The 23,932-nt window shown below is 37.5% G+C and overlaps 1 protein-coding gene across 1 annotated transcript in view; it reads right to left on the bottom strand.

The window, feature by feature from the left end:
* Positions 1-23,932, bottom strand: part of PUR4 (purine biosynthesis 4) — a 205,915-nt gene that overhangs the window by 114,638 nt on the left and 67,345 nt on the right. The window contains exons 12-17 of the mRNA XM_089374764.1: positions 8,884-9,003; positions 8,551-8,622; positions 4,942-5,007; positions 4,739-4,828; positions 4,579-4,635; positions 4,392-4,445 (exon numbers count right to left, since the gene is read on the bottom strand). Of these exons, the coding sequence (XP_089230890.1) occupies positions 4,392-4,445; positions 4,579-4,635; positions 4,739-4,828; positions 4,942-5,007; positions 8,551-8,622; positions 8,884-9,003 (459 nt within the window). The remainder of the gene's footprint in view (positions 1-4,391; positions 4,446-4,578; positions 4,636-4,738; positions 4,829-4,941; positions 5,008-8,550; positions 8,623-8,883; positions 9,004-23,932) is intronic.

Raw genomic sequence — 23,932 nt, 5'->3', positions numbered from 1 at the left:
TGCCTGCAACAACGAGATGATGGGAATTCGATTTTCAATTTTACATTAACCCTAACCGTTGAAAAAGCCTTCGTTGGCCGAGTAATCCATTTCCCAGCATGAAACCCAAAAAATTCATTGTCTAGTCTATCCTACAGTCAACGAGTTGATGCACGTAACACGGTGTTGTTGACCTGTCATCCATACGAATCCTGGGCGGATCCCAACGAATCCGGATCTGAATCCGTATCTTATCCGCAAATCCAGCACCCAGACCTGACGGATTCGGTAACTTAGACCTTATGATTGTCCACCTACAATACAATAATGATCTTTGGCAAAATCTACACTTACTCATTTGGAATGACTGGGAGCGCACCGCTTATATTTCAGCATTGATGGAAGATTAAAAAGACAAGCCACAGGAAAAGGAGAGGCAATGCACCAAACCATTAACTGGACTGTCAAATTCCAATTGTTGCAGTCTCACTTTGAAGGAATTGCACCAGAAAGAAGAATATGGAATTGCAAATGTCTCATAAAAAGCTCCAAACTAGTATGATTACAATAATGGAAAAATGCAAACCCTGGATCAATTCTATGGGTGACCTGACCCAAAGGATTCCATAACAGGGAGATATATATTAGCTGATGTTTGGGGGGCACAAGAAATATGTACAAGCAATTGTTGGACTAGTTAATGTATAATTGTTAATTTTAAATAACAATGGTATGTTTTATGCTTAAGAGCAATTTACTTCAATTTTCCTTATTAGCCCAATATCAATTTCCAGATTAGCAATCACATTAACATGACAGTGAATGCTGATAGAACATAAATAAAAAGCAGAAGACAAGCCAAGACAAGAAGACACAATATTTGGCGGATGCCAGGGAAAAACCCCAATGTGGGGAAACCCTTTGATCAAGTCTTCTTATTATTCTTCAAAAGTTCAGCAGAGAGAGAAAGTAAAATATACAAAATTCACTTGCCCCATTACAATCAAATCTGTCCAGTCAAACTGCAGTCAACAGGATGCCCTAACCAGAAAGTCAATGTTGGTCAACTTAGCAGAAATCTTCCTCCAAATCAGCTTGGTCAAACCCAGTCAACTTGGCCTCCAAGGATAGTCCGAATCATCCCAAAACGGTCCCGAAAATATCAATCAAACTCGGTCAAAACAAAGTCAAACCTGTCGTCAACACTTGTCAAACAGCTCAGAAGGCCTCAATTTCTGTGCCCAGAAATGTGGTCTGTCCATACAGAAATAATTCCACAAAAATCGCAGTCAAACAAGGTCAATGTTGCCTGGTCAAACTTCCTGCAACTTGGTCAACGCTGGAAACAGAAAATTGCAGTCAGACTTTCACACATGTGGAGGAGAAGAAGGCTGCCTGAACTCTGTACGACCCAATCAGATGAGGAGAGAGAAATATGCAGTGTTCCACGGGGACGCGTCCCCCAGGGTCGAGTGCGCGCACCCCTCACACCCGGGACGGGGGGACGTCTGGGGAAACGTTTCCCCACGTCCCCCTTTTGGGGAGATGTGGGGAGATGCAAGGGGGGACGTTTCCCCAGTGTGGGGGACGCGACTCCCCAAAAGGGGGACGCCTGGGTGTCCCCCCCTCAAAATGGGCTATGCGTCCCCCTTAAATTTGCTTGTAAACAATGATTTATGACAGGGGAAACCTAGTATTTGATCATATTGCCCTACTAATGCTATGCAATTCATGGTAATGTTAAATTCTTAAAGTAAAAGTGACATTCTCCTTTATCTTTCATTTTCATCCTTTTACTTAAATTTTTAACATTACCATGAAATGACTCAGGATGTTTGAGAGTGGTTCCGACCTCTTTGGATTTCATATGCAGAAAGTAGAATTTTAGATCTCACTCAAAATCCAGCAGACTTAACAGTTTTTCAGGAATTCAGGATTCGATGGATTGCAATGTTTCCATTGCATTTTGTCATGTACAAGGGTATGGAATTAGTATTTAATCAAGAGCACCAAGCCCTCTGTGTACTTTAGAGTGACTTTTAGACTCATCACTCCACTGTTTTTGAGTTTAGTTATATCAAAATACTATTCCAGTCTTTAGATTTCAGTATCTATTATAGTCTATTTTGCTTAGTACTAATTAGATTCTAGAATGATGAATGATGAATTTTAATTTTAAATCAATTTAGAATCTAGAATGATGAATGATGAATTTAATTTTTAAATCAATGTAGATTCTAGAATGGTGAATAATGAATGATGAATATGTATCAGAGTATTTCATTATTGAATCTCGTGGTCTACGGATGAATCATTTATGTATTAGTAAGGATGATGAGTATGGATCAATGTATTTCATTACTTAATTCAATTATGTATGTATCATTGTATTTATGCTTTCATTATTGAATATGAATTTGAAATATATATATATATATATATATATATATATATATATATATTATAAAAAAAATTATATACCCCGACGTCCCCCCGTCCCCCGTAAATTTCCCTAAAATTTGAGGGTACTCCCACACGTCCCCCTTGTGCATCTCCTCGCACCCGCGTCTCCCTGCCCCAGAGTCTTGGTGGAACATTGGAAATATGTGTGAGATGAATGATCTCCAAATGAGGTAGATGCACCTTAATATATCCAACTTTGAGGATGAAAAGACATGTCTTTTGGGCTTCTGAGCCTACATTAGTTTGCTGGCCGAACTTGACAATTTGTCCATAAACGAAATAAATTCATAATTCCATTTGTACATGTCAGAGTGAGATGATCTTTAGATCAATCCTACACCTCTCGGAAAGAGGAATCCAATAATAATATCAGCTTCATCATATGAGTTGTCCAAGGTGGAGTTTGGCCCTAGTTGCCAAATTTAACAATAACCAATGCTGAGATAGAATCAAGTCGAAAATAGAGCCGACAAAGTCACTGGGAGACATCAATGAGAGGTTACAGAAGACTGAAGCAGTGTATCTCAAAGCAGAAGCAGACTAGAAGAAAAAGCATAAGCTGTTGTGGGATTATATCATTATACTAAACATGCTATGTCAAACCAAGCCCACATTCAGCTATATCTGGATTTCTTAAATGCTGCTTTAAAAAGACCTGATCTTGACAACTTTATGCAGATGGAGAAATCGAAGAATTTGTTCAAGCAAATGCTAAACTTGGGCTAGGTCACATGGTCCGGGTTTAAGTTCAGCTTCAACAAGGAATAGGTTTGATTCAAGTTCAAAATTTTTGATGAGGTTTTTTAATTTTCATTTTCTATATATATATATATATATATATATATATATATTAACCTTAAAATGAAATATAGCTCAAAATAGTAAGAAATCAACATCAGTAGACATAAAAAATGTTATCATGGACTTGGAAACTGCAAGGATAGACTACAGGCTTTAGCTGTGACATGATGTTATGAGCTTGAGCTATGGAATTGATCAATGACCATGAGGATAGATGAGGTTCGCCAAACCTCAAAAAAAGTTCAGGTTCGCTGAATTTTGAACCTTAAGGTTAAAGTTTGGCAAACCTTGTGACATAAAACATGGGTACCCCTCCATTCTTCATGTCAGACCATAACGCCAGTAATTCAGGCAGTAAGAACAAGAACAATCTCAAGGACTGACAAGTATAAATCTCTGTGTGGATAATTTTCTAAACAGTGATACTAGTCTTTGGTCTGAGGGATATATTATGGTGAAAGTGTAGTTACAATTTTGTTTTGGTTAAAGTTTAAAGTTTTGGTTCCACATTTTGTAACAGAGGGAACCTTGTTCTCTGGATTGTACTTGAGTGATTTTTGTTAGTATAAATTCTTACTTATTTTGTCAGAAGAAAAAATGTAGGAGGTAGAGGGATTTGGCGTTATAAATGTAATATAACATATATAATGATGAATCAGTAAAGCTAGCTAGTTCTAAATAGTACAATCTTGGAATTCGGAAAAGTTCTGATTGACTATTAAATTGTAAATCACTGTCATTTCTACAACTTTACTGATACCTACGCATTAAGCTTAATTTCTGCTGCAAAGAAGATACCTCTGGAGCTCAAGTAAACAACAAATCCAGAATAACTTGCAGAAAAGATATAAACAGGAAACCTTTGAACAAATAATTGCATAGCCAGACTCCATTGATGCCAACCATATGGACATTATTTTGCAATATAAGAACTCTAATGACAATGTAGAATGATCATTACGGTTCTCGGATGCAACAGTAACTGAGGATTTTTGTATCTGATAAAAAGGCTCTCTTATTAGAGTTAAAAAAAGCAAAAGCAAAAAGGAGATAAAGTTTACCACAGGAGAAAATTTTGTACAAATTAAGTGCCAAGTCATTAGAATATTATGATGCTGGTATTGCACATATAGGAGAAAATAACTCACCATGCTGGATGCTGCACCACCTCCCATCCCAATGCGATATGCAGGACCACCAACCTATGACCACAGACCGAAATTAAATTAGTAGAGTAAATGAGTAGTAAAACTTGTATAAGACCAAATTATGGAAAAATTGATGATCCTGCACATTGTATGTACACATTCATCTTTATTGTTCAAGAAAACTAACCTTGACAACAAGCATTCCGACATCAGGTTCTCCTTTCTCTATATGCTGATGGTCAATCTGTCACATACATGACAAATGTTAAGAACCTCCCCATGTTAAATATCTCAAGTTTCTGCATAAGGTGTTCTTCAATACTAAAAGTCAAGACAATAACTAGAACCTGGCCAATTCCTGCACTGAACATGATGGGTTTAAGCCATTCCCGCCGCTCACCATTTGGTAACCTCATCCCAAATGTTCGTGTGTACCCCTACAGCAAAAAGTAAATTAGACACTTAGTTGGGATTCTAAGATTACATAGACATCAGAATCAACAAATAAAAATCATAGCCGCCCAATACTGCATTGATTAATAGAAGAAACCTGAATCAAGGGCTCTCCAAACTTGTTGCCATAATCTGATGCACCATTGCTTGCATCAATTAGGATCTGCCAGATATATTAACAGCATGAATTAATTTAAAAGAATTCACTGGTTAGAATGGCATGAATATTCAACATGGAAACAACGAGTACACATCAGGCTTCCAGCAACAAAAGAACTCTGAGATTTCTAGAGATATGAATAGGCATTTCAAGGAAAACCTTAATATTTAAACATGTTAATGAGATATTTTTGGCATATGTGTAGTATCCTAGGGTAATTTTTCCCTCGGGTTTTTCAACAAATTTCCTTTCTTATTCAGATTATAATACAGAGAATTCAAATATGCAGTGAACAATACTATTTCCTTCAACAACACAGTAAAGATTCAAACACAATACCATTGTAAATTCAACAGTACCAATACATATTCAACAGTTCAGTGTCATTCAGAATTCAATTAGGACTTAAACTACAGCATCTGACAAAGGTCCTGTTGTCGCCCTGATTGTACAGGCACCACGGCAACACTTCAGGACAGGGGTTGTCACTCTGATTCCCACCCACTCCATTCTAGCTGTCTTCCAACAGCAGGCTATGGAATGAAGTGAAGGAAATCAAGTTGAGAATCAACTTACTTGGGAGACATGGATGAGTGGCCTAGCCACTTGGTTGAAATCAAGTAAGATTTTGACTAAATTAGATTTTCTATTATGAGACCAATGCCTTAATGGAGTCACAAGTTCATGTTTCTTATGAATTGGAACCAAATAACCAGATGGACTCTCGTTGCTCGAATGATTGACTAACCTATGTGAGATGCTTATGCAAGAGATTATGAGTGACTGCTATCTTGGATTAAGATTGGTTAGATTACTTAATTACTTATGTGAAATTTATCTTAAGAGTACTTAACAATGTTATGATGCAATCTTAAACAAAATAAGTTTCAAAACGTGCACGTGTAAACCTCAATAACCAATTCACCAATTAACACAAGATGTTATACCAAGCTATGAGATTAATGAGATTAACCAATTTCAGATGTATCTCAACAATAAATATTCAGAGAATTCAGATTTGATCAATGTTATAACAGCAGTAAGAAATGGTAAACCAACAATGTTTATGCTTGCCCAAGATCACGAAAATATGCCAACTTAAAAAATTATGTATGTTAATCTTCTCAAGATGTATATTTCAGCAAGATTTCAGATCTGAAGTATAAATTGCAGCAGTAAATTAACCCACAGATCAGTGAGAAGTGATATCAGCACCAATGCCCAAAAATGCCTAAAAATAGTAAAAATTGTCAATCTTGAGGAAAATCAATTTTTAGGATTTTTTTAGGGCTTGACTAAGAAAATTTCAGATCTGATATACTTATTTCAGTAGTGAAACAGTGACAGATCAGTAAGCTAAAATTGCCAAAAATAGATAACCAATATTTCAAGAAATGGCAAAATACACTAAAACTTGAAAACTTCCAATTTGAAGGCTTTAGGAGAGTTTGATTCGGCAATTTTCAGAACTGCTACGTTTATAACGGCAGTATATTAATGACAGATCAGCAAACTGAAAATACTACAGATAATCCTCACAATGTCTAAAAATAGTAAGTTTCCCGAAAAAAATTTGAAAATTCAGATTTTTTAGACTTTAATTAGGATATGATTCAGAAATGTTCAGATTCTGAATTTTCACATCTATCCAGAAATTTCCAGCAAGCTAATATGCCAAATCTAGGTCAAATCAATGTTTTATAACTCCGACTCCAACTCGGCCGAGGCTCAACTCCGATTCCGACTCCGATTCAGTATCGACTCAGACGACTAAATTTCAATGACTCGGTCATTGTAAAAAATACACTAAATATTTACCTTTTTTATAAAAAATCATAATTTTAAAGATTTTTATTCATGTTTCCAAACACAGCATTAGAATATAGATAGTTAATAAATATAATAAATAAATTAATCAAATTTTTCTGGAATAGATTATTTAAAAATTTAATAGAATTTTTATTAATTTAAACTTTAAATTTAAAGATAATCTTTAGATATTTAAAAATAATCAAAATCTTACTCAAATTTTAACATGGATAAAGCATGAAATTTCAAAAATTAATCTTCACTAAAACGCTTTCTATGCGTTTATAAATGTTTTTAATTAGATTATTTAAAAAATAATTAAACTTTTGATTAATTCAAAATTTTAGATTAAAAATAAAATTTGAATAACTTTAAAATAAGTTTACATTTTTAAAAGAGACTATCATATAAAACTTGAATCACGATGGAATTTTAATATTTTAAAATTTCGCGGCATCCAATTATATAAAAGTTGAATCACGATGAAATTTTAATATTTCTAAATTGTGCAGCATCCAAGTTAAAAATGGTCAAAAATAATATCTGCTAACATATATGGAACTTGGATCATCAACGATGTTTAAAATTTTTACATATTCAACTTAAAAATTGTAAAAAATAATATGTACTTGCAAGCAAATTAACTTCAAAAACATATAAAAAAAAATTGAGATAAATTTGTGTGAAACAATTGAATATGGAGACCAGTCCAGTCCAGTCCATGATTGCTTTAGATGTTAGAGTAGTTGATGAATAGAGGTTGTGAGTATGTCTTCAGCAACTATCTCATACGCCGCCTCTATGGGATGAAACGCATCCCAAAAGATATATTTGGATGCATCAGAACACGTTAATGGATTTTTCTTGTTGCATATATATGAAAACTCTATTAGACCACTTCTGCAACACGTAGATTTTAATTCATGTTTCCGCTATCATCGAGCCTGGACTCGGCCCAGCCGGCCAGGTTATTACCGAGCCGGCTGGGCCGAGCACTATTAAAAGGCTTGATATATTTTTCTATTTCGAATGTCTTCTTGTCTCGAAGCTGCCATCTTCGTTGATACAAGTTGATATGGTCCTTGGAGTGATATTTAAAAATGTCGCACGGAGGAAGGATCTGACCATCTTAAATTAATCTTATGTAGAACTAACAAAGTTCATATACTCAAAGAAATTCTCTGATACTAGAGAAATGCTCTGATACCAATGTAACGAACAAAGTTCGTATACTCTGAGAAATATTTTGATACCAATTTAACGAACAAAGTTCGTATACCTACAATAATCTTCAAAATACTTCGAAGACAAACACAGCCATTGTAGGACAAGTAATTATATATAAGAATATTTGAATACAAGTAAGAGAATTACAAATGAAGGTGAGGGCCTGCTTATATGCCCTACGCAGGTGTCCTTTTATGAATAGTCATGTCCTTGGGGACATACCTCTTCATTAACTAATTAATCATTATTCATGATGTGCTATTATTATTTATATTTATATTATTTTATTCATAACAATAGCTAGCACATAGAAACAAAATAGGTGGCATCACAACTACAAAAATAACAGATTTATTATGCACACAGCCTTATTGACCTACACTGGTGTATGTATAATAGTATCTTTGATTAACGAAACAACTGAGCAAACAAGTGAACTTTAATAAGAAGACAAACTTAACCAACGTAAATCTAATTCTGAAGTTTTACAAAATCCCAAATCACATGTACCTGCAGCGGAGATGCCAAATTTGATGGATAAGAAAACGAAGGGTCCTCCCATGGAGCGAAAGAGCCTTCAATCTGCATAAAGCTTAAATTCAAATTAACTCTGAGTGACAAAACCACGGATCGATTACACTGTATATTGGATCCTTAACCAATACACCAATGTATGACCCCAAAGGTTGAGCAGTGTAAGCATGGTAAAAAAGCAAATGCAAAGGACAGTAAGAAAGCTTCTTGCCTTGCCAGAGTACAGAAGAAATAAGAAAGGCCCTGAAAATAAGAGATGATAAACAAGAAGCAAGACCAACCACACCAAAGGAAAACCAATTCACATACCTGTAAATTTCCAACACAATAACCAGCAGTTGCAGCAACCACAATAGATCCTATCCCTGTTGCATGGGTATCTCGTATGCGCCCTCCTGCTCCAGTTTCTGCACCTGGAAAAGGAGCAACCTGAAAGGTGAACACAATTTATCAGCCTTTCACTATCTGGGAGACAATAGCAAGCATGCATACACAAAGAAACAAAAGTACATGCTCGCATAAATTCTCTAGCATCAGAACAATGTAACATCACATATTCCTCGAGGAATACCCTATGCATGATGCAAAACAATAACATATTTATATTGAGATATCATCCAAAGCCAAGGGCCGCAGCTCTTTTGAATATAAACCAAGCAAACATCACTTTCATGATATATATCACATATATCAGCCTCATTCCAGTGGGCAGATCCTCATAACAGATCTTAATACTACTACTGCAAAAACAGTGAGACTATATTCTACTGTGCAGTGATTTACTTAGGTATGGTCTTTAACGGTATTAAACACACATTAACCATATTCATAGAATAGAACTAAAATAAACCATAAAACACCATGAACACATGATTAACATTAAACAAACCTACGAAGTTAGAACTCCAGCAAGAAATAAAGTGCAGTGCCTTGCTCTTATTATTCTCAAAAATTACAATGCAAATAAAGGGAAAACTAAAACACTATGGAATGATTAGACTGATCAGACATTGTGGCCTCATAAAGAGTTCTACAGGGTCACCAGCTTCCTCTACTCATCATGTCTCCCATCTATGACCACTTGGCAATGGAACACAAATCTACTATAATAGGGATGAAACTCTATCTCTTATTGTTGCTAGGGTTTAACTCCCTCTCTTTGTTGTTAGGTTTAGGGTTTTGGTCCTTGGATACCTCTCCTTCTGATAAGAGTTAGGGTTTCAGCTCCTCTAGAATCTTCTTGGAAAGCCATGACTGGTTGACAGCACACAATGTTAAAAAATTAGGGAGGGTCCAGAAAACACAAAAATAGGAGGGAACAAAAAAGTAAAATCTGCAAACATCAACAAAATTTATTAAAAAAAAAAAAAAAAAAAAAAAACCAGAAATATTTATTTTTTTCAATTTTTTAGTATATAATGCATCCACAACATCAAATAAATGCATTGCCACATAAATATGAAAAGAAAACAAATATATAGGATGTATAAGGTGTTGAGTGCTACATCACACATCAATACTGAATCATGTCCGGAATCCGGAATCCGGAGTCCTAAATCAGCATCAAAATATCAACAAAAAATATAATAAATGTATCTCATCATCATGAGTCATCTACAATGAAATTAGATACATAAACTACTAACAATCGATTTCCTCTACCCCCCTTTACGGGAAAAGGTATTGGCTTTTCCTCTAGATGAGGAAGACCCTGGGGCTGGAATTGGACTCTGACATCCTCTAGACGAAGAAACAAGAGGTAGACTACGTCCTCTACTAGTGACCATGCTAGGTGATGTCGCCTCCTCCTCCTCTGCCTATTGTGAAAATTCCCTTGAAATGCAGCAACTGGAAATTAATTCTCCTCACTGATTAACAGTTTATTAATTTTCTAATTGATATCGAATTAATCACACTACAATTTCTTCACCAAAAATAAGTATTGCGAAAGCAAAAATAGGAACTAAGAAATACTAGAACACACACATAAAATGACACAGTGATTTTTGGACAAACATCCCCAAAAAAACCCAATGTGGGAAAACCAGTGCAGCAGCTAAGGGTTTATTTTATTATGCAGCAATGAATTCTGAATACAATCTTTGGAAGCCCAACTAGCTATCCAATTAGCAAGAATTTGAAAAAAAATATTCGAACATAAAATTATCTCACTCCACAAGCAAACCTCGGCCCCCGTCTCTCTCTCTGAAAATTGGTCGTCCAACCCCTACGCAGATCGTTTCTGCATCTGACAATCCGCACAGTTGTGCTGGGAATACACCCACAATCCTCGCAATTGTTCTGGGAAAACCCGCACGATACTCGCGGTTGTATCGAAAAAACCCGTGTGACCCATGCAACTGTTGTGGGCAAGCTTTTTCTTGGAATACTTTTGTCACTTCTTGTTGCCTCTCCGAAACTAGAAATATTCCTCTAGATCACTGTCTCTGCCCCTCTAACACTTGCTACTTGATCACCTAATCACTGTGTCTCACTCGTGCATCCTTCTCGCTCAAACTTCTCTCCCTTGCTTGATCTATGCAGCTGGGTAGCTCAATCTACCAGGGAACTCGCACACCGAGTGTGTCCTCTATCTACCTATTGACCTCGTCTTCTAATCTTCAGTTGGGACTCCAATGGCCATGATCAAAACTTAATCGATGGTTGAGATCATCTCCAAGTCGATCCGTGTGAGTTTCTAGATAATTCATACATTTCTCAATTAATTCGTATTAATTAACCGCTTTTCCTAAGTTAGTCTTAGGATTTTTTTTTTACTTATGGTCAATTAATTTAACTAAGCCATCTCTATGTGGAATTTCCATAAACGATTTCTGGGTTTTGGAGAACTATTGTGTTTTAGCCTCTCCACCAAGTCTCGAGACTAGAACACCATCCTATGCTACAAAAATTAACACTCCCTCTTAGCGAGGAAGGTGTTCTCTCCAACTAATGTTGCACAACTACGCAACACCATGTTTCTGCAACATCCTCCTATACATATTGTTGATGTCTGACAACTGTAGCTGTCTGCCACTGTCCACCAACTACTGCGCAACACTGATGTTGCATTTGTGCTGCTGTTGACACTGCACTGTACAACCTATATTGCTACCAACTCCGCATCTGCACTATAATTTTCTCTCAACTATTGTTGTTGCTACTACAACCACTGCAACTGAGAAGCATCCAAAATAATAAATCAACTATATCTATGTGCTGCAATTATCTCCTGAGCATCTGACTTCAACTAGCCTATGCATTGTCCACTAGGAAATTTGCGTTGCTGCTAACTCTGCTACTGAGCCTCCTACTTCGTTGTCAACATTGCAATCCGCTCCTCAACATCTGACTACTACTAGTCTGCAACTGTCGCTCTAGAATCTGACTACATCTACTAACACTGGCCCTCATGCTACTGAACACTGTGGGCCCCTGTAGCAAGGTCCATGAGGAGACACCATCAGATGCTCACCTCAATGAACCCTGCCCAAACCTATGCAACTCTGAACTCTGATCTATTCATTTTGTTGTTGCTTCTGCTATGTTGTTATCTTTGCACTACTGCTACAACTACTGCAATAATGAGTTTGATCTCCCCAGATCGTCAAGCACTAGCTTCCATAGGGATGCTCCCTCTGAAACTAGACTCCCTTTGGGTCTCGAACTCCCTATGGGAAATCTCTCTGCTCCCACCTGGTAACTCGCATTGTCCTCCTGCACTACAAACTGCATTGCATAGCTCTGTGCTACGAATCTCTTAGCTGGAACTTCCCCTACATATTGCAACTAGGCAATTCACACTCCCTGTATCACTGCATCTAGCTCTGCAACTATCTCACGTGTACTGACTGCAACTAGATTTGCAGTTGTCATATGAATGACTGACTGTGCCTACTGACATTGAATCTTGCTACTATGATACTGTACCCCTTTAGCAAAGGTGATGATCCTGCTAAAACCATTGGCACTGATCTAACTGATCTCCTAGCTGCTTCTGCATTGGACCCTACCCATTACAGCACGCTGGAGTCTCATACACCATCTCCTCCTCGATCTGGTGCCCCACTATCTCCTTTTGACTCGTGTCCCTTGCTAGGACCCTTCTTCACTTTGCAACTCACACTAGACAACTCATGCTCCCTCCGGCACTTGTCTTCGGTAACTGGAAGTCGACCTGCTATCCAGATCTACATTCTGCCGAAAATTGTGAAACTCAAAAACTGGGAAATAACCAGGAATCTCCTCCCTTTCCTACTTGGCTTCCTACACTGCTACTCGCACTCCCTTTTGGAATGCGCAATTCCGCTAGCTACTATTACCACCAGCAACTGAAAAATTTAGATTTCTGAAGCTAGAAACCCTCTGAGAGAAAACCATGTATGTGTGCACTTTCTCTTCCTTCTGGAACTAAATCTACTCTAACGAACTGCTGCAAACCCTTTATACCTAGAAAAGAATCTGCTCTATGAAAAATTTGAGATGCTTCTAATCCCTCTGTTGCACTCGCAGCTATCCAATATGTACTCACACGATCTGCCCGGCTGTATAGGGAAATCTCTGTGAACATTCCCTTGAAATGCAGCAACTGGAAATTAATTCTCCACGTCCCCGGAAAAACCCAATGTGGGAAAACTAGTGCAGCAGCTGAGGGTTTATTTTATTATACAGCAAAGAATTCTGAGTACAATCTTTGGAAGCCCACTTGGCTATCCCTCTGTTGCACTCGCAGCTATCCAATCTGTACTCACATGATCCGCGCAGCTATACAGGGAAATCTCTGTGAAAATTCCCTTGAAATGCAGCAACTGGAAATTAATTCTCTGTGAAAATTCCACGATCCGCACGGCTAATCCCTCTATTGCACTCGCAGCTGTCCAATCTGTACTCACGCGATCCGCGTGGCTGTACAGGGAAATCTCTGTGAAAATTCCCTTGAAATGCAGCAACTGGAAATTAATTCTCCTAACTGATCAACAGTTTCTTAATTTTTTATTAATACCAAATTAATCACACTGCAATTTCTTCACCAAAAATAAATACTGCGGAAGCAAAAATAGGACCTAAGAAATACCAACACACACATAAAATGACACAGTTATTTTTGGACAAACGTCCTTGGAAAAACCCAATGTGGGAAAACTAGTGCAGCAGCTGATGGGTTCATTTTATTATACAGCAATGAATTCTGAGTACAATCTTTGGAAGCCCACTTGGCTATCCAATCAGCAAGAATTCGACAAAAATATTCAGAGAGAAAATTCTCTCACTCCAAAAGCAAACCCTGGCCTCTATCTCCCTCTAAAAACTTGTCGTCCAACCCTAAGCAAAGAAGCATCTAGTACTCCATTATGAAGGTCATTTCTAGCAACAAAAGAAAGACCATCAAATCTGCACTCTTCTCCGAATTTTTTATCTCTGGTATGTACATTATTGATTAGTGAATTTATAAAGTTTTATGGAGGGATTATTCTAATGATGCAAGGCATTCAGGCTTTTCTATTTGGCCTCCATATCAACCCTGGATGGAAGGAAAATCTTATGCTATGGCCCAAATCCTATGTTACTAATTTATTTGATAACCCATAAAAGTCTGTCCTCAAAGGAACTAATCATGTGTAAGTATTGAGTCAAATGTTGACTTTGTTGAAAGGATAATTTAAGCATGAACCTGTATATTCCTGAGCACGAGGTAAGAGCTACTTGGAAAAGGAGCAGCTAACTCTCCAGTTCAGAGCTCGTTTCATCTCATAAGATCTCAACTCAAGCCTCTATCATAGAGAAAAGTGGAGTTGAGTATCATAAGGGTTTTAAGAAAGCTCATCACTGCAACTTAAATAAATAACAAAAAAGGATTAAATCATCCATACATCTTATAGTGTCAAGAATGAATGTTGATCTGTGGAGACAATATGGGTACCTGGGATAAGAGATCCACGATTAATATCGTGATTAACCCATATATATATTCCCTGTTTCGAAAGGAGTACTATGATGCTCATCCATCAGATGAATTGGAACTGTCAAAAAGGAGTCTAGATACCTCTAACTGTGAATACACATGGATGGGTGATAGGTATTGATGCTTTGGTGGAAATTTTGCACTACATGGTACCCGCACATATTGTTCAGATCCGTTTGTTTGCAGTCAACAAAATTTGGAAAGTTTTGGACTGTGGACAATGATTATCAAAGTTTCACCCAGCTTGTAGGTGTCGTTGATATGGAAGAATATGATCCAAGCTTATTGTAATTTTGATATGCATTCTGTTAATCTGAAGTGACTATCCGAAGTTCCAAGTACAATTATAGTCATCCACTGTGATAAGTTTCAGTTACCATCCATATGTCATCCAATTGTAATAAAAGTTGACAAATTTGTCAGACCTCTTGCTCTGATATACTAAAATTGTCAAATTTTATCATTGCAGTAAATCAAGACCTTCAGTGGATCTACACCAAAGGTAGTAAGATTTTGGTTGAGCTCCGATAAATGACTTGTCCAAGACTTCAGTAGGACCGTGGGTTGATGATGACAGGACATAAGGTGATGTCTAACCATCACAAGGTATCATCTATGGTCTACAAACTCGGTGCACTGATCAAATTTTGATCGTCGTGATTATAAGTCAAAGATCTTTGTGATTGCATTCAACTACATCATTCATATTGAAGGTCTCTGTTATGAATTAAATATTCATAAATAAGATATACATAGGATTCTAATAAAATATTAAAATATTAGTAGTTTATAAATTATTTAAGATTAAATTATTTAATTAAGTTAGTGAAGTGGCATGAGTCAAAAAGACACATCTCTTATTTGGCATGGCCAGTCAACTCCTATATATGGAGAACCGCCATGACCATGTAAAATCATCAGCCATTCTTTTAATAATAAAAATATTACATTTCAAAAGAAATTGTAAATTACAGTCTTCAGCGTACAGTTTTCTTCTCATATTACTCCAGTGGTATCAGAGCAGTTCGTCTTGCTAGCAGACACCAAGATACCCTGCAGGCCGTCAGCCCTGCAGGCCGTCAGCCCTGCCAACCGTTCGTTTTCTTCATTCCACTCTGTTCCACTGACCTCGGCTATCCTCATTGTTTTCCCCATTGTCTGTGTGTCGTCCTCCAGTCCGCGCCCATCCGCGTTGCGTCCCTGTTTGCGTCCACCCTGCCGCGGCTTCCATTATTCGTCCCTGTTGTCTGCGTGTCGTCCTCCAGTCCGCATTGTCGTCTCCATTTTATGTGTAACGTCCAGCCTTGTCCGCTTCCCTGTCGGTTTATTCGCTGACCTGTCGATGTGCAACCTTGCATTAGATCGTGTATTATCTGCGTCTGTCGAGGGACTTGACACTCGGTCAATGGGCATGGCCCAGTGAACTATCGGGTGATCGATATATTCGGTAACTATACATAGGCCAGGATACATACAACTTTATCATAATCATTATATTATAAGGTTAATATAATTTAAAAATTATATTATAAAGTTAATATAATTTAATTAATTAAATTATCAAAAAAAAAGTTGGGTCGTCTAGGAAGAAAAAGAACAAAATGGATCATGATGATAATTCAAAAAAAATTCAAGAAGAACTCGATAGGCTGCGGAAATGCCTTGACGATGTCTAAAGGAAGACTCAAAACGACATGGCACAAAATATTCGAGCGATGAAAAACATGTTGAGTCAGTCTAATAAAGGAGCCAATCCACCCTCAGCCACGCAAAGTCCCGAACCCCGGAAGGAGAAAATTCTCCAGATAATGAATTATGGATGCACGAAAAGTTGCGAATTCCACAAATACACTTTGAAGGAAGCCAGTACTATACTAAATCTTCTGAAAGGAACCATCTTAAAATAAAAAATGAATTATCAAAGTATGATGGTAAGAACTATAAAGGTGTCGTCGTATGGGTAAATAAGATGGACGTCATTTTTTTAGCGAACCCTCCACTCGGCGAGCAAGAAAGAATCATGACTGCATCCAACTACCTAGAAGTAGAAGCATACGAATGGTTTCTTTGGTGGTCATCTAAATGTACAGGTTGCTCGTTCAATTGGCAAAACTTTAAAAACGCCCTGCTAAAAAGGTTTCATGAAGAGGAAGAGGATGATGTCTACAAAATATTCGTTCATCTGAAACAAAAAAGATCAGTGAGTGAATACAATCACGAATGGGAAGTACAAGCAGTAAGGCAGAGAGGGTTCTCAAATGAAGAGCTATTAAAAATGTATCATTGTGGCCTTAAAGATTACATTCGGGAGGAATTAAAATTACATAAACCCAAAACCATTGAGGATGCCAGACACGTAGCTATAATTATCGAACGGAAATATAAACTCCACAAGGCACCATATGCTAGTAATGAGAAAACAAGCAGTTATTCCAAGGGGAAGTCAGGAAAACCATCCTGGAGAACACTAGCAAGTATGTCCCACCACCAATGCGCAATGAGGGGAAACAACAATCTAATGTTGAAAGAAAAAAGAATGGCAAATGTTGGAAATGTGAAGACAAGTATTATGCAGGACACAAATGCACAATGCAAAAACTTTACAACTGTGAAGCAGAACAAGAAGAAGAATCTTAAAAAGACAGCTCTGACGAAGAGAACAATGAAGAAAATGAAAACCCTAATCTAGAATCAGAAGAGGATATGTCACGAATTTCTTTGGCAGCCATCATAGGGATAGCTCAGCTGCAAACACTAAAACTCAAAGGTCACATCAAGAAACAAAACGTTATCGTTCTAATAGACTCAGGGAGTATGCACAACTTCGTTGATGTCAATGTTGCAAAAAGACTGAACATTTTTGCTTACCCCATAGCAAATTTAAAAGTCATGGTAGCAGATGGGAAACGTATATATGGAATAGGTAAGTGCCATAAAGTTAAATTGCAGCTAAGCGAATACGAAGTGGAGTCCATTTTTTATACAGTCCCCCTAGGAGGGGTAGATGTCGTGCTAGGGATACAATGGTTACAAACACTAGGCACATATTCAGCTAATCACCAGAAGTAGTTCATTAAGTTCAAGTGGGATGGAAGGAAGTATAATTTGTTTGGGTTCCAAGCTCCACCCACTCAAGTCATCTCTGCTCAACAAATGAAAAAACTTATTTGCAAGGGAGTCCCAGCATTTGTCGCACAATGTCAACAGTCAGAATTATTATCCATAGAAGGGGCTCACCAGCCATCAGAAATTTCATCCTTGATCCAGAAATACGAGAAGGTTTTTCAAGATCTACCAATGAAATTACCCCCTGAAAGGCAAATTGAACACATCATCGAAGTCAAACTAGACTCAACACCAGTAAACGTTAAGCCATATCGTTATCCCCATCACCACAAGACAGAAATAGAATGATTGATACAAGACCTACTGAAGCATGGAATCATTACGAAAAGTAGAAGTCCATCCGTTGCACCCATAGTATTAGTGAGGAAGGATGGATCTTTTCGATTATGCATAGATTACAGAGGGTTAAACAAAATCACTATCAAACATAAGTTTCTGATTCCGTTAATTGATGAAATGTTAGATGAACTACATGGTGCAGAATACTTCTCAAAGTTAGATCTAAGATCAGTGTACTACCAAATACAGGTAAGACTAGAAGACGTCGAAAAAACAGCGTTCAGAACTCACGAAGGGCATTATGAGTTTAAAGTTATGCCATTTGGATTGACAAATGCGCCAGCCACGTTCCAAGCAACCATGAATGAACTTTTTCACCCATATTTGCAGAAGTTTGTATTAGTTTTCTTCGATGATATTATGGTCTACAGTAAGACATGGAAAGAACATCTCAAGCATCTCAAACAAGTATTGTCTGCATTAGAGAAGAACCAATTCTACGCCAAACTATCAAAGTGTACTTTTGGGCAAAAGGAAGTTGAATACCTAGGACATGTCATATCCAGGGAAGGAGTCAAAGTGGATCTCAACAAAATCAAGGCAATCAAAGAATGGCCCAAACCCAAGAACGTATCCAAGCTACGAGTATTTTTAGGTCTAATCGAGTATTACAGAAGATTTATAAAAATGCGCATTTGACAGCGCCCCCGACCAATTTGTTAAAGAATAATGCTTTTCAGTGGAATGACCAAGCATACAAGTGCTTCGAGAATCTAAAGGAAGTAATTTCAACCACAACAGTGCTAGCGACTCCTGACTTCTCTAAACCGTTTGTAGTCAAATGTGATGCTTTGAGATTTGGAATTGGAGTTGTATTAATGCAAAACAACCACCCTATAGCATTTGAAAGCAAGAGACTTAATAAACGAGAAAGCTTAAAATCAACATACCAAAAGGAGATGCTCGCAATCATACATGCTTTAACGAAGTGGTGCCAATACTTGCTTGGGAGTAAATTCTCAATCCAAACCGATCACAACAATCTTCAATTTTTACTTCAGCAAAAGACACTATCAACAGAACAACACAAGTGGATGGAGAAGTTGTCAGCTTTCGACTTAGAAATATTGCATAAGAAAGGGAAGGAGAATGTCGTAGCCGATGCACTCTCTCGTAAGGATGACGATAATACAACTTGTGTCGCCGTGATAATTGTTCTGAAATGGTTAGATGAAATACGAGCCGAGTATGCCAAGGATGAGGATTGTGATTCCATGATTAAGAATATCAGTCAATATACCAATTTCGAGTGGAAGAATGACATAATGTGGTACAAAGTTAGAATTTACCTAACACCAACGTCCAAATTTAAGTCGAAAATTATAAAAGAATCTCACAATTCACCTGCAGTCGTACATGTCGATTTCTACAAGACTTACTACAACATTCGACAATCATTCTATTGGAAGGTAATGAGCAAGGAAATTCAGAAATATGTTGCAAAATGTGATATTTGTCAAAGGAATAAGAGTGAAAATATTCCAACCCCGGGTTTGTTACACCCGCTACATATTCCCGACCAAAAATGGGAAGAGATTTCGATGGACTTCATAGAAGGACTACATGCGTCTGATGGTAAGGACAAGATATTTGTTGTAGTCGAGAGACTCATTAAATATGCCCATTTTATGGTGATCAAAAAAACGAACACAACTAAGCACATTGCGGATATGTTTTGTAAAAACATCTACAAACTGCATGGGTTTCCCAAAGTCATAGCAAGTGACAAAGATGCAAGTTTCAAGGGTAATTTTTGGAAGGAATTCTACCACCAGACAGGAATATCCCTCAACATGAGTTCAACTTATCATCCCCAAACTGATGGTCAAACTGAGATCGTGAATAAGTGCTTGGAAACATATCTTCGTTGCTTCGTCACTAATAAAAAAAATAAGTGGACTCAGTGGCTACACCTGGCGGAATGGTGGTATAACACCACCTACCATACGTCGGCTAAAATGACACCTTTCCAAGCTCTCTATGGTTATGAACCACCCAGATGGAAGGATTTTGCACTACTCGATTCTAGGGTTCCAGTAGTCAAAAACCACTTAGAAGAGAACCAAAGGATCATTAACTTATTAAAAGAGAATCTAACAATGGCACGTAATAGAATGAAACAACAGGCCGATAAACATCGCACTGAAAGGGAGTTTGAAGAAGGAGATTGGGTCTTTGTTAAACTTCAACCCTATAAGCAGTTATCATTGGAACAAGAAGGAAATAATAAACTATCACCTAAATATTATGGTCCATATCAAATAATCAGAAAAACAAGTATCGTGGCTTATGGACTGAAGTTACCCGACAACTGCTGAATCCATAACACCTTCATGTATCAAATCTGAAGAGAGTACTAGTGCAAAACCAAGTAGCTCAAACATAAATACAAGAGACCGATGAAGAAGGAATAATCATTCTAGAACCAAAAGGTATACTCGCTACTCGAGAGAAGGTACTACGGTCCAAGACAATAAAGAAGTACCTCATCAAATGGAAGAAATTACGAGAGGAAGATTCGTCTTGGGATCAAAACGTTTCCTTCAACAACACCCAGCATTACCCATGCTTTGAGGACAAAGCATTTTTAAGGGGAAGGCAATGTTATGAGTTAAATATTCATAAATAAGATATACATAGGATTCTAATAAAATATTAAAATATTAATAATTTATAAATAATTGACGATTAAATTATTTAATTAAGTTAGTGAAGAGGCATGAGTCAAAAAGACACGTCTCTTATTTGGCATGGCTAGTCAACTCCTATATATGGAGAACTTCCATGGCCATGTAAAATCATCATTCATTCTTTTAATAATAAAAACATTACATTTCAGAAGAAATTGTAAATTACAGTCTTCAGCGTACAGTTTTCTTCTCATATTACTCCAGCCTCTCATATGAGACCTTGATCTTGCTCTCCCTATTATAACAATATCTTGATATGAATCTTTGAAGTCTATACAACAATTCTATATGGCAGAATTTCTACAGTAATGTATGTCATCACATAATGATGAGCCAATATAACAATCCTTATAATGTTTGGCAGACAGTGATTTAGAAGATGAGCATAACCTATACCTCTGAAGGATATAATAAAGTTCTATTCTTATATCTGCTATGACAACAATGTTTCATGTCTAACATGATCATAAAACTCCATGACATAAATTCTTCAGAGATCCATGAATTGATATCTTTGATTGATGAAGACGCTTCCTATTCAGGGGGGGAGAGGATAATGATAAGATCCTTGCATGTATTACTGAATGAATCACCTTTTGAAGCTACCTCTGAATTTTGCAGCAAGAATTTTGATGATCATTTAATGAAGTGAATGTATGATTAGCTAACAGTCTATCTCCGAAAGAATGGTGTATCTCATCAGCCTAAGAGGGAGTTGTTTGTTGAACTTTCCTGGAAATTATAGCAAAGAACTTCTCTATCTATGAATGGGTATTGTCAAAGTCATGGCATACTTATGAATTCTCTTCAGCATGGACATTGGACCAGAGATAGTCTGGTCATATGAAATTTCTTTTGCAAAACAGGTACTGGGGCACCTTCATGATAAAGACAAGCTTAGGCTTGTTGTCTCCCTAAGTAAGAGGGAGTAAGGTTAGTTAAATATTTTATGTAAACAAGATGCACAGGAAACAGAGGATTGTCAAGTGCTGCCAAGATTACTGCTGCAAGAATGCCTTGTCATAAGAAACTCTTCACTAAGTTGTGTGTCCCCATGTATACATCTGTATGCTGCTAGGTAGAGCAATAAGGCTCCCACTGACAATCTGGTCATCGATATTATCACCAAGAATTAGTCTTGGCTTTCAAAAAGCAGCTTGGCACTATTCCCTATATGAAGGGATCCTTGGTTGAAGATTGAGCTCTAGGAGCTCATGGGCGCTTGGGGTACTTGTTAAGCTATGAGCGAACATAGGGTGAGTGGTTCACCTTCCCCTGTGATACCCCATGGTGGTTGACATGTGTGTAGGGTGAGCGGTTCATCTTCCCCTACGATTGTGGACACGTGTAGGGTGAGTGGTTCACCTTCTCCTATGGCATATGAGCAGAAAGAGTAGTTCACCTTCTCTTGTGGATTCCCCATTGAAAGATGCATATAGGCATCTGTTGACATGTCGGTGGGACGTGGTTCATCCTTGCCCCACATGTAGGATGCTTATTCCCTATGAACTGTGGTTGACATGTCGGTGGGATGTGGTTTGTTGACACCTAATCCGAAACGGATGAGGTCAAGCTGGACAGTCATCTAGAAGATGAACTGATCCGTTTTGTATATGTATAAATAATGTGCTAGCTAATGAATAAAAATCAATCAGTGTTTTCTCTCGTTCAATGTGGAGTTACCCTGGCCTGACATGGTATCAGAGCACAGGTCCCAAAATAGTGTAACTCCTGCTGAGTGCTGCATCATCCTGAGGGATTCCTGACACTGCTGAGACTGCGCTCTCTGCTGAGGGATTCCTGACACTGCTGAGACTGCGCCCTCTGCTGAGGGATTCCTGACACTGCTGAGACTGCTGAGACATGGAGACTGCGCCCTCTGTCTGTGGAACTATGCGTTGATGCGTTTTCTGCTGTTGGTAAAGAAAAAAAATCCATCTCATTCCATTCAAACAAAATGAAATTACGATGCGTCATATTGTTCTTTTGAAGTCTGCGCTGCGTTTTTTTGTAAAGAACTGAGGTATCGTTTTGTTAATGGTGGTATGCGTATGCTAAGTGTTGTGGACTGCGTTTTTATTTGATGGAAACCAAACAATGTTGCTGTGGACTGCGTTTTTACTTGTAAACCAAACAATGTTGCTGTGAAATGTTTGGGCTATTGTTCAAGTGGAAATATTTGACGGCCATATAACGCATTTGAAATAGAAAAATTATATTGCTGTGGACTGCGTTTTTTTTTAATGGTGCGGAGTCCTTCATCCGCTAAGAAAAAAAAACACTCAGAAATTTGTTGCTGAAACTGTGGTATCGTTTTTAATGACTACATTGTATTATATGAAGACTGCTGCGTTTTTTAGACTGCATTGTATGAAGACTGAGCTCCACAGCGTTATGCACAATGACTTCATGAAGACTGCGTATTGATGGTGACTGCGTTTTCATTAAAGACTGAAAAGATACTGCGTTTTTTAAAAAAAAAACTTGAAATGGTTAACTGCATTTTTATTTGAAGACTGAATGCTGTGGGTATATGCGCATTTTAAATGTTGTGGAGCAGTTTTTGCTTTATCTTATGGTATTCGATACCTTTGTGGCTTCTGCACATCTGGAAAGCAAACGAAGTCGAGGCTGTGGTGTGGTGCCTGACGGTGTTTTGAGGGTTGTTTCTTTGAATAACCCGTTTGTAATGTGCTAGCAGCGGAGTTTATAGTATATTTGGAGCAGAGTTTTAATCTTGTTAAACAAATACAAATGCCTGGACCATCTCAGAGTTTTATTACGCTGTCTCTTGAACAGTTTTTGCATTAATATATATATTGAAGTGATATATATTTGAGCGCCCTCTTTTTTCAAAACAGTGATATATGTTGAGTAGCAGTATATGTTAAACAGTGATATATGTTGAGCAGTGATATATATTTGAGCGCCCTCATTTTTTTTTAAAAACATAATATTATGGAAGTGATGGTGATATAAGAAATGCTCATGATATGCTGATGAAATGTTAGAAGAAGAATAAAATGCATAAGGCTATGATATAAGGATTTTTTTACAGAAGTTTGGCAGAGATATTTTTTTCAGAAGGATTTTGTTTACAGAAGTTTTTGGCAGAGATTTTTTTTTACACAGAATGCATTCAATCATTTCTATGGTCGGAATAGTTCTCACTGGCAAGGAGAACTATTCTGAATGGTCCCGGATGGTAAAACACACCCTCATCTACAATGAGCTGTGGAAA

Source organism: Pinus tabuliformis, chromosome 8, assembly GCF_031772625.1.
Source record: "Pinus tabuliformis cultivar Carrire ecotype Pingquan chromosome 8, CPIR1, whole genome shotgun sequence".
Taxonomy (NCBI): Eukaryota; Viridiplantae; Streptophyta; class Pinopsida; order Pinales; family Pinaceae; genus Pinus; species Pinus tabuliformis.
This window is presented reverse-complemented; position numbering and strand designations above follow the sequence as displayed.